Source organism: Lontra canadensis, unplaced genomic scaffold (assembly GCF_010015895.1).
Source record: "Lontra canadensis isolate GAN:19392208 unplaced genomic scaffold, GSC_riverotter_1.0 scaffold51, whole genome shotgun sequence".
Taxonomy (NCBI): domain Eukaryota; kingdom Metazoa; phylum Chordata; class Mammalia; order Carnivora; family Mustelidae; genus Lontra; species Lontra canadensis.
Window position 1 is genome coordinate 11,995,300 of NW_022631045.1, and position 15,839 is coordinate 12,011,138.

Consider the following 15,839-nt stretch of genomic DNA (forward strand, 5'->3'; position numbering starts at 1 on the left):
GCTGCTACAAAAAAGACCCATTTTAGACAATACTCAGGTGCAAGGGCAAAAAACTCGAGGACTGTATTTGTGACTAATTATATAACAGGTTATTGTAGTTTCTGTTCTGTGGAAATCATAATGCATTCCAACAGAGGGTTTTAATGTAGTTTGTTTTTTTTTCTGCACCCATGCTGCTGATTGCTAAATGTAATAGTCTGATCATGACCTGAATAAATGTAGCTTAAAAAGAAAAAAAAAAAGAGTCCCAAAAGAAGTGGAGCTGAAAAATATTTAAAGAAATAATGGCATAAAATTTCCTAAATTTGGCAAAAGATAAGCAGATTCAAAAAGGGGAGGATCGGGGCACCTGGGTGGCTCAGTGGTTTAAGCCCCTGCCTTCGGCTCAGGTCATGATCCCGGGGTCCTGGGATCGAGCCCCGCATCGGGCTCTCTGCTCAGCAGGGGGCCTGTTTCCCTTCCTCTCTCTCTGCCTGCTTGTGATCTCTCTCTGTCAGATTAAAAAAAAAAAAAAAATCTTAAAAAAAAAAAAAAGGGGAGGATGAGGCAAGAGAAAAGAAAGCAGAATAAGCTTTCTTCAAATCAGAATAATCTTCAATTATTGTATAGGTATTAGGCAGGAGTCAAAAAATACTATTTAAAAGTGTCAAATCAGGGGCTCCTGGGTGGCTCAGTGGGTTAAAGCCTCTACCTTCAGCTCAGGTCATGATCCCAGGGTCCTGGGATCGAGCCCCGAGTCGGGCTTTCTGCTCAGCAGGGAGCCTGCTTCCCTTCTTCTCTCTCTGCCTACCTGTGATCTCTGTCAAATAGATAAATACAATCTTTAAAAACAACAACAACAACAACAACAAAAACCCACCAAAAACTGTCAAATCAGATAGTAGAAGAAAAGGGCATTTTAAAGGTCTAAGTATAAAGGTAACATTAGAACAAAAACAAAGTTTTCTAAATACTAAAATAAGAAAAAAAAGCACACTAAATAGAAAATAAAACACACATAAAATACTATAAAAAATAATGTGACAGAGTTGAAACTAAACATATCAAACAATATGAATAGGATTAACTCACCTATAAACAATAAAAAGATTCTTAAATTGGCTCCCAAAACAGAACCCAGTTCTATGCTGTGTACAAGAGACACATCTAAAATTAAGTAATTCAAAAAGGCTAAAAATAAAAGAACAGTAAATAGTGGATGGAAGTAAAATTAAAAATCTAGATGAAATGAATTAATTTCCTAGGATAACAGTTTACAAAAAATTGACCTCAGAAAAGATAGACAGTTTAAGCAAGATAATTTCCATAGCAAAGACAAAGAAAATCATCAAGGAATTAACCCCACAAAGTACTAAGACCCAAAAGTTTCAACGGCAACACTACCATTCTTCAAAGATCAGATAGACCCAATGTTATATAAACTGTTTTAGAGCATAAAAAAATAAAGAACCATAATGTTAATACCTAAACTTCAATAAAAAAGCAATAAAAACATGATATTAATGCCTCATAAAGATAGCACAAAAGTCAAACTGCAGACCAGTATCACTTACGTGAATACTGGTACAAAAATTCTAAATAAAACATTAGCAAACAGGATCCCAAACCACACTAAGAAAGCAATGCATGATGATCAGGTGGAATTATTTAAGAAATGCAAAGAAGAGGGTTGCCTGGGTGGCTCAGTTGGTTGAACATCTGACTCTTGGTTTCAGCTCAGGTCATGATCTTGCAGTCATGAGATCAAGCCCTGCATGGCACTCCATGCTCAGTGGGGAGTCCACTTGGGATTTTCTCTCTCACTCTCTCCCTCTGTCCCTCCCCCACCATGTTCTCCCAGCTGCCTAAAATCAATCAATCAGTATTTAAAAAAATAAAGAAATGCAAAGATGGTTCAATTTTAGAAATATCATCAATATGTCACATTAACCAATTTAAGGAGAAAAACCCTGGTTACCTCCACAGACACTGAAAAATTCAATACCCATTCCTTCTTTTAAGGGGGCGTGAGGGGGAGAGGGAAAGAGAGAAACAGGCAGGCTCCATACCCAGTGGGGAGTCTGACTCAGACCTCAGTCTCAAAACCCTGAGATCATGACCAGAGTAGAAATCAAGAGTTAGAAACTTAACTGACTGAGCCACCCAGATGCCCCTTGATACCCATTCTTTTAAAAGATTTTTATTTATTTATTTGACAGAGAGAGATCACAATTAGGCAGAGAGGCAGGCAGAGAGAGCCCGATGCGGGGCTCGATCCCAGGACTCTGGGATCATGACCTGAGCCGAAGGCAGAGGCTTTAACCCACTGAGCCACCCAGGTGCCCCTCAATACCCATTCTTGATGTCAACACTCATAACAGGATTTTATGGATATTCGCTTAACATAATAAAAAAATCTATTAACATAGGAAACAAATTTAGATTCAACAAAAAGAAGAGACTGATAAATTTGTTTACATAAAAAGCAAAAAGTCTGCATAGCAAAATATATCAATGACAAAAGACAAATTAGGAAAATATCTGAAATATATATCACAAAATAAAGAGCTAATATCCTTAATATATAAAGAACTCTTGAAAGCTAAGGAAAAAGAACAAAAATCTGATAGAAAAACAGGCAATAAATGAAAACAGGCTATTTGCAAAGATGTAAAAATGGCCCTTAAATACATGAAATCATGTCCAACTTCACTTATTTAAAAAAACGCAAATTAAAACTGATACACAGTTTTTTACCTATCAGACTGGCAAAAATAAAAAATGTGACATCACGTTCTATTTGTAAGGCTTTTGTATGATGCTGTTGGATAATACAAAATGGCACAGCCTCTAAGACAAGGAATTTGGGCAGTATATAACAAAATTATAATGCATTCATCTAGCAATCCTGTTTCTAGGGATTTATCCTCAAGAGTATCTCCAATAATATGAAAATACACAGGATTATTTAATGCTATGTTATTTATAGTTGCAAAATTCAGGAAATAGTCATACCTATCCATAATGGTGTGTTTGAATAAATCATGTTCACAAAACTGGTTGCCTTGGCCTGTATTTTAGGAGGCTGTTAAATAAAATGTAACCTTTTTCTCCATCATGTGGCACATACTACTGGTAGAAGACCACTTTTTTCTAATATTCAGATACCTAGAAAAATGAAATATTTACGGTTTCTAAGCTGAGGTCAATTAATAGTTTTCAGTGGGATCTTCACAACAATATCTGAAAAACTGGTAGGGTAAGGTAAGTTACAGCTAAGTCCTAGGCCTCCTGAAACTGCAGACACTTCCAGTCTCTCTTTAATTTTGTTTGGTAATATAATTGGGTCTTCACTGAAAATTTCATTTTATGTAAAAAAATTTTTGTATTTAACTTTTGAAAAGAGAGAGAGAGCACACAAGTGCGCACCGATGTGCAGGAGCAAGAGGAAGGGCAGAGGGAGAGCGAGTGAGAATCTTAAGCAGGTTCCACACCCAGTGCAGCACCTGAAGCAAAACTCGATCTCAGGACCCTGAGAACACAACCTGAGCCAAAATCAAGGGTTGGGACGCTTAACCAACTGAGCCACCAAAGTGCCCCCGAAAATTCTGTATTAAAAGAGTTCTAAAAACTTTAAAATTCACAGCACACGATTATCAGGCCACTCTAGCTTCTTCTGTTTTCATCAAAGTTTGCTTTTTTCCATCTCCATTATCAGGCTAACAGCGAGTGTTCTATGTCTCTGATGCTTGTAATTTTACTTTTTGTTGCCTTTTCCCATGTAAGCTGCTTCTGTTATTTTATACCTTCCCCCCTACTATTCTTTTTTCTCGGTTTTCCCTTTTTCTTGATTTCAATGCTAAACTATCTGGGTTTTACAGTGACTAATAGTCAATGAGTATATTCTTCCAGCTAATCATTTGATTAATGATGTGCCAACAAAGTCTTCAGTAATCCTGGGCTACTTTAATTATTTTTCACTATGCATACCTGTTTTTTCTCTGCTAGAAAGCTTTAAAAGTTTATACTTCAGCTAGTATATCAGATACTTGAAGACTGCTAAAAAGCTGATCTCTAGACACACAATAGAGGGCATATATGCACACACGCAAAAGACTGACAACTCTACATGGTTAATGTTCTGAGATAATAATTTTGAAAACTGGCATATGAACCAAACGAAAATCTCCAGCAACTCGAAGTCTTCCAATAAGAATAAGCTCAGCTCCAAGACCTTCACTGATCTATGTCACCTCCAATAAATGTGCTAACAAAAAATGTCCTGTTAGGCACTGTTACAGAAGACTGCTATTAACATGTACAGCATTTCCTAGAAGATTAGGTATCCGTGGAATGTCTACGGAATGTCAAATTCACACATGCTTCAGAGCCAACTAGAGCCAACTTGGGTTACAAGCGTGTACTTATACTTTATCCTTATATGCAGCAATGGGTAACTTAGAAGACTAGGGGTGCTCACATCCTACACATTCCAAAGAAGGACCTGCCCTTGATTAGCTCCTTTGAGATAACCTCTGCACTCTTGGATTATCCTGTCTGATTACACTGTATACCTGAGATCTTGGGAAAATTAGCTTATGTAATGATGTGATTTTATGTTGAGTATCTCTTTTAGTTTGAAGTTGTGGGCGACACTGTATCCGTTTGTCCTCCAGAGGGGATGGAGACTCAGTAGGTAAGGACAGTCGTGCAGGCTGTCCATGCCTATATGACTGACCCCCCCAATAAATACCCTGCACACCGCAGTTCAGGGGATTCCTGGTTAGCAATATTTCATGTGTTCATATGTGTCACTCATGGTTGCTGGGAAAATAAAGCACTGTCCTTACAACTCTACTGGGAGAGGAGAACTGGAAGCTTGTAACTGGCTTCTCCTAAACTCTGCCCTCTGCCTTTGTTGATTTTAATCTTGTGAAATAGTAAGAAATATATATATATATACAGTATAAATATTTATATATATATAAGTGACTGTCCCTGGCACTGTGTCCTGGCACAGGGCTCCTAAAACTAATTTCTTATGCAGTAAGAGCACTAGGAACACCTCTTGTTCTAGTATCTGCCTTTGACCCTGTCCCTGACACAGGACTCCTAAACTCTTATAAACTCCTAAGTAATAAGAGAACTAGGAGCATCTTTTGTTCTATTTAGATGACTCTGGGTAGGCTCTTGGATGGATACTGGTTGCCAGAAAGACCAGGCCCTGATTAGAAATTTGGAGTTTTCAACCCTATCCAGAGAGGGGAGAAAGGCTGGAAATTGAGTTAATAATGGATCATGCCTAATGAAGAAACCTGCATAAAAATCCCAATAGTACAAAATTTAGTGAGCTTCCTGGATAGAGCTCCTGCCCTTAGGGCCCTCCTAGATCTTGCTCTTTGTATCTCTTCACCTGTATCCTTTATCATCTCCTTTAATAAACCAGCGAATATGTTACCCTGAGTTCTGTGAGCCACTTTAACAAATGAACCTAACTCAACTCAAGGACAGGGTTGTTGGAACTTCCTATCTACAGCCAGTTAGTCAGAAGCACAGGTGGGCTTGCAACTGGCATCTGAAGTGTGAGTGCTGGGGTGGGGGTGGGGGACCTGAGAGAAATGAATGCTTAACCTGTGGGATCGGATACTCTTTCTAGGTAGACCGTGTCACAATCAAATTAAATTATAGGGTACCCAGATGGTATCACAGAGATTTGCCTTTTATTGTGGGGAAAACCCCTATACATCTGGCAACCAGACTTGTCGGAAGTGAAGCAGTCCATGTGAGTAGTAAAGGAGAACATAGAGAGGATGAACACACAGATGGGAAGGGCTGGGATTTTCCCTATATAGGAAGGAAAAAAACTTAAGTTTTTCCTAAATGAATCTGTATCCTTTTGCTGTAATAAACTATAAGCATGAGTGTAACAGTTTTCTGTGACTCTTTCTAGCAGTTCATTGAACTTAGGGTGGTCTCAGGGATCCCTGACAGGCTTATCATCAAGTGTCACTAACAATCAAGTCTCCACAATAACCAATCTGCTACAGCTGATTAATTTCATTTGCACCAGCAATACAATAAGCTAGATTTATACCAAACGTTAGGTAACACTCAAAATTGTCTAGGCATGTTAAGCCATGGATGAACAACTTTGAAAAGGGCAGGAAAACCAAATGCTACAGAGTCACTGCAACTGCAAATTAACTTTAAGAAGCACACTAACTGCAATCTGTGCCCTCCTTAATACCCACTGCCAGGCTCACCCATCCCCCTACTCCCTTTCCCTCTAAAACCCTCAGTTTGTTTCTCAAAGTCCACAGTCTCTCATGCTTCGTCTCTCTGGATTTCTCCCAATTCACTTTTCCTTTTCTTCTCCTAATGTCCTCCATGTTACTCCTTATGCTCCACAAGTAAATGAAACCGTATGATAATTGAATTTCTCTGCTTGACTTATTTCACTCAGCGTAATCTCCTCCAGTCCTGTCCACGTTGATGCAAAAGTTGGGTATTCATCCTTTCTGATAGAGGTATAATATTCCATTGTATATATGGACCATATCTTCTTTATCCATTCATCTGTTGAAGGGCATCTCAGCTCTTTTCACTTTGGCTATTGGGACATTGCTGCTATGAACACTGGGGTATATATGGCCCTTCTCTTTACTACATCTGTATCTTCGGGGTAAGTACCCAGTAGTGCAATTGCCAGGTCATAGGGCACTGAGTGTTGTACATAAACAATGAATCTTGGAACACTGCATCAAAAACTAATGATGTATTTTATGGTGATTAACATAACACAATAATAAAATAAAAAGACGTACACTAACTAAAGAGCAATAAACAGAGACTAACCTGAATCAGTCCAGATTTTGTCTCTAGTCCTGTCAATATTTAGTTTTTCTTCTAATATCACATAGGCATATTGTAATCCATAAACCAACTAATTATCTCTATACCCCAACCCAGCTTCCTCAGCATTCTCACTAGTCTCTGTGTCATAAATCCAGTCACTCCTACTGTTTCATTCCTCTGCCTGCTATTCTTGATTTGTTGTGTCCTACATCTTAAAACTCAAATTAGAAAGATGTGTATGACTTCCTCTTTTCTTACCACCCATATCAAACCCAGCAAATTTCTAGAGTCTTCTCTTATCTTTCTGAAACATTTCTAGAGTCTTCTCTTATCTTCTTGATATCTACGCTCTAGTACTGGTGCTAATCTTTTCTCATCCACACCAGAAAATCACCACCAATTTGTCTTCCCAACTCCACCTTCCCCCTAAAATCTACATTCCACTTAATGATATGAATCATTAAACCAGAATACAAATTAGACCATTATTCTTTGGTTTGCAATCAGCTACATAAAAAGGACATATGGCCCTTAAGGTGGTACATAAGATGCTGTGTGATTCAGACACTGCTAAATTTCTGCTGTATTTTCCCTCATTCTTTGTTTTTATAATTTATTCTTCCATCTCTCTAGTTTTAACAACTGCTTTGCTGGCTCCCTTGATGCCACTACTCAAATGCAGAGCATTTCTTAGAATTCAACTTTTAGCTCTTTTTCCATATTTTCATGAATCCCTTAAATACTGATAAATCTCAAGTCTATATTGAGTTTTCCTTCTTAGAATACTGCTATGGAGGAACTGCAAGTAAATCAGAATCAATGTGTCTGCCCTACAATAGACTCATCAACCTTCTCTACCAGTCTCATCCTTTTGCTTTACTCCTTCTGGTGGTTATGGCATTATTACCCATGCGGACTGCTAAATTAGAAACCAAAGTAATTTTTACTTTTCCTTCAATTCGATCCTTTCCTCTTAAAGTTCTACTTATTTTATCTCTTAACACCCAAACTTTTCCTCTTTTAATCATTACTGTTTCAAACTTAGACCTCATCAACTTCTTTAAACCAATTATGATGGTAAAATAAGCCTAATTACATTCATACCTTCCCCATTCCAAACCCTGCATACCTCTTCTTAGTTATCTGACCATAACAGATATAAGCACATCACTCCTCTATTTAAAAATCTTCAATGACTCTCCACTGATCACAAGACAAAGCCAAAACTGTTCAACACAGGATTGAAAACCCTGTGACTTAACTCCCCAGGAAATGTGTTGGGTTACTAACTACCTGTATTCTCCAAACCCTCCAAGTATGCTCCTGAGTCTTTCTTATCTTTCCTCATATGCCTGAAATGACTTTTCCCAACTTAACAAAGTACTACTTGTCCCAGCTGTATGACATTACATAATTTAACTATTTGCCTCTTTTACCAAATTTGTAAGAGGGAGATAATGATGGTATCAATCTCATTTTACTAAAGAATAAATGAGTTAACATATGAAAAGTGCTTAAAGTAATGCTCCGCACATTTTCAACCCTTAATAAATGTTAGCTATTAAAATAATCCATCTTTGTTACCCCTGTTGCCACTTCTACCACCATCTTTCTCCACAGATACTAGTTTCAAATGTTACTTTCTCAGTGAAGCTTTCTGGTTGCCAGAGAGAACATGCACTCTCATAATTAGCATTTTGGTCATTCCTCTATTTCACTTTTACTCTGTTTTCACACCATATTCTGTATTTATGGGATCATGTTATAAAAAACGCACAGGGTGTGGACATAGCTTCAAGTCTCAGCTATGGCTCTTATTTATCATATAGACCCTTAGGTTATTTTACTTTACTGAATTTTAAACTCTTTATTAATAAGATAGGAGAATAAAACTGATCACATAAGGATACAGTAAGGTAGAAGGAAATTACAGTAACAGATTCAGCATAGCACGTTGTCAACAAAAGTTCATTCCTTCCAACTCTTTTATCTGCTACTAATGTAAAGGTCTTAGAAGCCAGGGTCTCTATGTCTTTTTTATCTTTGAGCCTACAATTCAAAGCACAATTTTAGCTTAAGTGGTTAATCCATGAGTATTTGTTCAACTCGACAAATATACCTGTAACTCAATACCCCTGGCTTTCAAATAAAGATCATCAATAGATGGTAGAAGATTTCATCTGGCTGGAATCAATTCCATAATGTCCTGGGGTAAAAGTCTTGGTGCCAATATCAGATATTTTGTTTATTTTACCTATAACCTTGCGGTTGGAATGCTTAGAAATAAATTTAGCAACGAATACACTTTGTGATACAATTTTACTCCTTCTTACTGTTAAGATAGTTACTACTTTTTTCACTTTTACTAAGTCATGTTTATATTCATTTTAAAAATAGGACAGTATATGACTAAACAGGTTTCACTTAATTTTTATGACATTTCAGGCTAATATGGCACAAATGACAAGTTATTTAGTTGCAAAAACATTCCATCCTAAGAGCTTAAAGTTCTAAAATGAGTAAGAGAAATGTGGTTCAAGGTTATCAATGTTAGCAAATGCATTTTCTTCATGCCAGTGATAAATCGCACACATAGCTCTGGCAAACACACATATTTTTATTACATGTGTATGTAAACAAAGACAGCATCATAAAACAGAAACATATAGCAAATCAGAAAGATCTTATCCGGAACAAGAGAAGCCAAATCAATGCTAGATGAACACTAACTAAATTTATTCATTATTTTACTCCATGGAAAAGTAACATTTTGCTTTGCTACATTAAGGGAAGTTTTCAGATTATTTAATAAAAAAAAATCTACTAGAATACATATAGTAAATTCTTAACTAAATCTCACGTAATGACCAAATCACCTGAAAATGCCTTTGCATTTAAACTTAAAAAGAATACTTAAAAAGAATACTTGATATTCTTCAATACTATATACCTCCAAAGGTTGTCCTGGGAGGCAGTGTGGTTTCACACAAAGCACACAAAATCTGACATTGGAAGATCTCAATTTTTTTTGTTTTTGTTTTTTAAGAAGATCTCTGTTTTGAACATCAACTTTAATTCTTATAAGCTCTTCAACCTTGGATGAATCATTTACTCTTTCCCTGAGGCCCAGTTTCTTATCCTATAAGAAATTCTATGATGGCATAATATCAATCCTATTAAAAGTATCAAAAGAGATTTATTTTTTTAAAAGATTTATTTACTTGAGAGAGACAAAGAGAGACAGAGCAAGAGGGGTGATGGAGAGGGACAAGCAGACTTAGGGCTAAGCAGGGAGACCAATGTAGAACCCAACTGAGGTCTCAATCCCATGATCCTGCCATCATTGCCTTAGCTAACATCAAGAGTTGGACTCTTAACCAGCTAATGAGGTTTAAAGAAATATGAATGTGCTTTATAAAGTTTTTACCACTTTATAAATATTGATACTTAAAATAATATGAATGACAGATAAATAATCACATATGTGAGATTTCTCTGAAGCTTGCATTTTTGCTATCTGGATGATTTAAGATATAAAATTAATATAATCTTAATTCTATTTCTGAAAAAGGTTAACATTGTGGAAGATTCACAAGTTAATAAAATACATGCTGACACTTACAAAAGTCTAAAAAATAAATAACCCTTCCAGTCCCATCAAGAGCAAAATCCCAAATATAAGATTCTACTTTACTTACATTTATGTCTGTATGATATATGAGGACACATAATGCTGGCAAAATCTGAGGAAAGAAGATAATAAATAACACTAGAGTTGATGAATATGTCTTTGTAAAAATGAATAACTGTGATACAAAAAGCAGTAAATATTACTTGCAAAGCAAGAAAAGACGTTAAATTTGTTTAACTCTCTATTAGGAAAGTAAAAATCTGATTTCAGTTCAATCTGAAAAAACCAAGAACATAGTTCAGATATTCAATTAAAATATCCAAATAAGTCTGGCAGAGATTAATGCACCTTAAAGGAAAAACAGTTGTTTTCTGTAACCTTCTTTCGAACATATAATGTCAAATGGAAAGAATGAAGATGCAATTAATTATACAATACAGCTAGCTAAAAAAAAAGCTGTTTTTTTTTTTTTTTTTGTAAAGATTTTATTTTTAAGTCATCTCTATACTCAACGTGGGGCTCAAACTTACAACCCCAAGATCAAGAGTCACATGCTTTATTGGCTGAGACAGTCAGGTGCCCCTAAAAAAAAGCTATTCTTTAAAAATGTCATCTCACTTACCTGCTTAAAGAATAAGATTTTATTTAATTAGCTACTTCAGTCAAATTAAAGTTTCTGATTTCAGATTTAATCAAGAAAATTATAACCAGTACAAAGTATATAGTCTGCTGAATTCAGGCCTTACATATCTTTTTTTTTTTTTCCTTTTAATCTGGGAGGGAGGAAGTAGGGGTGTGAGGGAATCACACTAAGTACCCTTTCTCTAACAGTAAAACACAGAAACTGGTGAAGATGTCTATTACAAAGGTTCACAGTTAACATTTTTTGACAGTCAAGTGATTAAAGGTTGCATAGGATTTTTCAAAAACTTAAAAATACTCAGATCCATTTACAACTTAAATGTAGACAGAAAAGTTTTTACTTTAATTCGTAGATTTAACACAAAATATGTCACACATTTAAGAACACTGATTTTGTCAGAAATCTAGAGAAATTTCAATTGGACTTAATGTAAAGTCATTCGAGAACATCTGCATGTAAATACACCAGTTTTATTTGTAGCACCCCCCCCCTTTTTTTTTAGAAATAAACCAACAATGCAATGTAATAATAAAACCTTTGAGATTTGGTTTTCTCCTTTTGTATTTTTCTTTTTGAAAGTTGTTTTTTCACAAAAATAGTCAATAAAAAATAAGAATTAGGGTGGATGAACATTTTGTGAGATGCCATAAGATACTCAACTTTCATTTCATGGGAGTCAAAAATTAAATACAATATGTTACTTCAGAGATCTCATACTTGCAATGAAGTAAATATATGCATTATTTCATTCCCTGAATGAAAATCTAAAGCATAAACATAGGGAAAATATACCATCTGGGCTTTGCAATTCTTCATTTACCTCCTGAACTGTCTCCATAGGCGGTGGGGGGTCCTTATTCCTGCAGAGATTGACAATGACCCATGTGACGTTCCGAAGGAAGGTGATGGGAATGGAGGGATTGATGAAGGACAGAAGAGGTTTGACAACTCCCAGTGATATGACATAATCTCTACATTGAGGACCATCACCTACAGAAATGAAAATTGTATTTAAAAAAAAATTACATTCAGGATGAGAAAGTCTGAAATGTATGCAATGGCTCATGTTGGGACACTGATGTTCTATGTTTCCTCACCATTAGTCAAGGGCATCAAGTGTTGCTCTTTCTTTAGATTTTGGTTTGGAGAACACAAATTTAACCTACAAATCCTGATAGCAAATTGCATTATCTGTTTCAAGACGTACCATCTTAAGTTAGTATTTATGAGGCAAGAAGATAGTCAACCCACGTTAAAATTAGAGGAAACATAGGATGTAATGGCTATGCCAATGTAGGAAAAAAGTTAATTAAGATTCTTAATTAGAGTCTTTCTAAACCTAAATCCAACTTACCTATAATGTTTCCCAAAGCCCATACCGCTTGTTCACAAACATTCTGATGTGGTGAATGGAGAAGTCTCAAAAAAAGAGGTACGGCATCTATAATAAAAACAAATATTGATACTGCAAAATGTTTAAGAGTTTACAGATTTCAGACTAAATAAGCTGATAAAATATACAGAGCCGGGCTTACTATGGTTACCCAATTACAGTTCATTGAATGAATAGATGTGGCAAATAACGTTACCATAAAAAATGTTCATTTTAGTATTTTCCCCTAGTAATATTCAAGTAACACACTTATTGAAAAGATTTACAAGTTGCTATTATATATCATTAACTAAAAGAAAACAGCAGCAGGAAATTCTTCCTTTAAGGCATTAAGGAAAAAAAGATTCCCCCCAAACACATAAACTTAGAATATAATACTTCAGTCAGTACGATCTCAATTGCTGATATGGGAGTTTATCTAAAAAACTGACCATTCCCCTATCTGGCTTATCTTATAAATTAAAATAATTTATCATTATAATCTTTACTCTTACATAATTTACACGTTAATATAAGTGTAATGTAAAACACTGGTATCATACTCACTCCAGGTAGGAAACTAAATATAAGCCAGATCACTTTTTCTTAAAGTTCAGTCAATTGTGTACTACTTCCAGGATTTTTTGTTGTATCTCTGCACTACCTGTATTATTTACTTAACACTTAAACTAAAATCAACATTTAACAGCTTTATTGAGATATAATTTATATACATCTATCTGTTTAAGTACACAATTCCGTGATTTTTAGTATTTAAACAGAGTTGTACAGTTATTGCTACAATTTAATTTTACATGTCCTTCAACCCCAAAAGAATGCCATATATCCAGAGCCGTCCTATTGCCCACTCCTCCAGCTTTAGACAGCCATTTCATTTGCTTTCTGTCTCTATAGATTTTCATATTTTGGACATTTTATACAGATGAAATTGTATTAATATGTGGGTTTTTTTTCTGGTTTGGCTTCTTTAATTAGCATAGTGTTTTTGAAGGTCATCCATATATAGCACATATCAATGTTTCATTCTTTTTTCTTGCTGAATAGTATTCTATTATAGAACACATTCTGTTCATCTACTTATATCAGTTAATGGATACTGGGATTACTTCCATGTTTGCGCTATTATACAAGTCTTTGTGTGGACATGTTTTCATATCTGTTGGGTCCACCTAGTAGTGACACTGCTAGGTCATATGGTAACTCTATGATTAGTCTTTTGATAAACTGTTTCTCCAGAGAAGCCACACCATTGTTAATTAAATTATACCTCCTTGCCTTTATTAAAAGTTCTTGTCTAAAACCTGCTACCTTTCTGGTACAACTAATACCTAACTGGGAACGTTTTCCTTTGAAATATCTGAAAGAGACTGGTATTTTCACTAACTGATTCAATGTAATTTACTGCTGTATCATATACTACTTATCATTAAAATCATCTCCAGGGACACCTAAAGCCACTTTTCTTAACCTACACGTTAAGAGTTCTTGGTGACATCTAATTTTTTCAAAGTTTGTTTTTTTTTTGTTTTTTTGTCAGTTTGGATCAATACACAAATCATAGTTAGCCCATCCTGAGGTGGGCAAAATTTTAAAAATGTATGTTACAAGTTAGAAGGCATAAGTTACTCAGCATGTTGGAGGTACTAGAAACAGAAAATATAAAACCTGTTGTTAGGAGATGGTCTCTACCCAAAAAGATAAAACTTAGTTCACTTTTTAGTAGCCACAATTAAAATTATTTAGTGATAGATTAATGATAGCTATGGGAAAGATATCAACCATCAAAAGAAACTCATAAAATTCACTAGTTTAAAATGTTGTAAAAAATTCAGTCTTTACAATAAAACTCCACTTTCTTGCCTTTATTTTTTAAAAACTCCCAGCAAGTAAGGATGTTGTTTTACTTACTAGACTGTACAACAGCTTGAGTCTGTGCAGAAGTTCCTGATGCTATATTAGTTAACGCCCAAGCAGCTTCAAACTGTAATGAAGGACTGTAAAACACAATAAAAAATCTTGAGACACAGTAACTACCAGTTAAATTTAGGACCCACAGACCTATACAGTTATTCTTTACCCTGTCCTTGAATTTCACCTTGTTATATCCAATCGGCTACTGTCTCACTGCCTTCCAAAGTCAGACAATATAAACCTACTTGTTTATCCCCACTGGCAGTCACAACATTTAGCCAGTCCTTATTTTCTTTGACTCCTTCCTTTCCCATAAACATCTAATCAAAAAGTCATGTTGATTTTACGCCCTAAATATTTCTTATATTTATAGCATCACTCTTAAAATCACTGTACTAGTTGAGGCCCTCGCCATTTCACTTGAATACTGTTATAGCCTCTAGACTGGTCTTAAAGCTGAGACCCCATCTGACCCACTACATCATATGCTTTACATACTGGAGATATTACAAGGTTGCATAATTTTATTGAAAAGATGAGATTTTTACAATTTAGCATTATGATAAAAGACCTCACACAGAAAGTGAAAACTCAACTAGATTTTCAGACAGATAACGAAAGAATGCCACTAATAGCTGGAAATACAAATAAAAGTATCATGGGTGGGATGACCATGATGTGTACAGGTGACAAGGAATATATCAAGAGAATGGAAGCTAAGAAAGCATGCAGAAATTTAACAGGGGATGAAACTGGAAAGGGTAGGTTATCAAGTATGGGTATACGGTCAGGGTGCTAGGGTGGTGAAGGGGAGTAGAACTCAAATCCCAAGCTTCAGAACTTGGAATTTATTCTATAGACATACTAATATAGAGGGCTACTGAAAAGGAGAGTAAAGAAAATAATGCTGGAGTCCATGGTATGTAGAATGGATAAAAAAGGTTAAAGGCTGATGGAAAGTAAATTATATACATCGAGTTAGGATAGATGGCTGAAAGAATATAAGTTCCTTTTAACAGAATACCAAGGTGGGAGGGGGTATAGTGGGGAAAAACTGAGAGCCGAAGGTTAGGGACTTAGAAGAAAGCTCTATAAATATCAAAGAAAGTAAGGTTGTTAGTAACAAGGTTAGAGAAATCCAAGAAGGAAAAAGATTTTAAAGAGAATAAATGTCAGAGACAGAATAAGCAGTGAGGTTAAAAAAAAAAAAAAAAAAAAAGAAAGAAAGAAAGAAAAGGGCCAGTAAGAAAATGGAGTAGCAGATAAGAACTACATGATGAATTTTGATGAAGTCAGGGAATCAGAGGCAGAGAAGAAGCAAAAGGACAATAAGATCAAAGATGATTAGTTTATGTTGTTCTTGGCTGGAAGAAGAAAGTGTTTTTGGGTTAATCTATTAAGCTAGCCCAGGTAGCTTGGCAAAATAC

The 15,839-nt window shown here is 35.5% G+C and overlaps 1 protein-coding gene across 1 annotated transcript in view; it reads right to left on the minus strand.

Moving 5' to 3' along the window:
• The window catches only part of KPNA3 (karyopherin subunit alpha 3), a 102,011-nt gene that overhangs the window by 14,038 nt on the left and 72,134 nt on the right, over nucleotides 1-15,839 (minus strand). Inside the window, exons 7-10 of the mRNA XM_032874097.1 lie at nucleotides 14,410-14,495; nucleotides 12,463-12,549; nucleotides 11,929-12,098; nucleotides 10,533-10,577 (exon numbers count right to left, since the gene is read on the minus strand). Of these exons, the coding sequence (XP_032729988.1) occupies nucleotides 10,533-10,577; nucleotides 11,929-12,098; nucleotides 12,463-12,549; nucleotides 14,410-14,495 (388 nt within the window). The remainder of the gene's footprint in view (nucleotides 1-10,532; nucleotides 10,578-11,928; nucleotides 12,099-12,462; nucleotides 12,550-14,409; nucleotides 14,496-15,839) is intronic.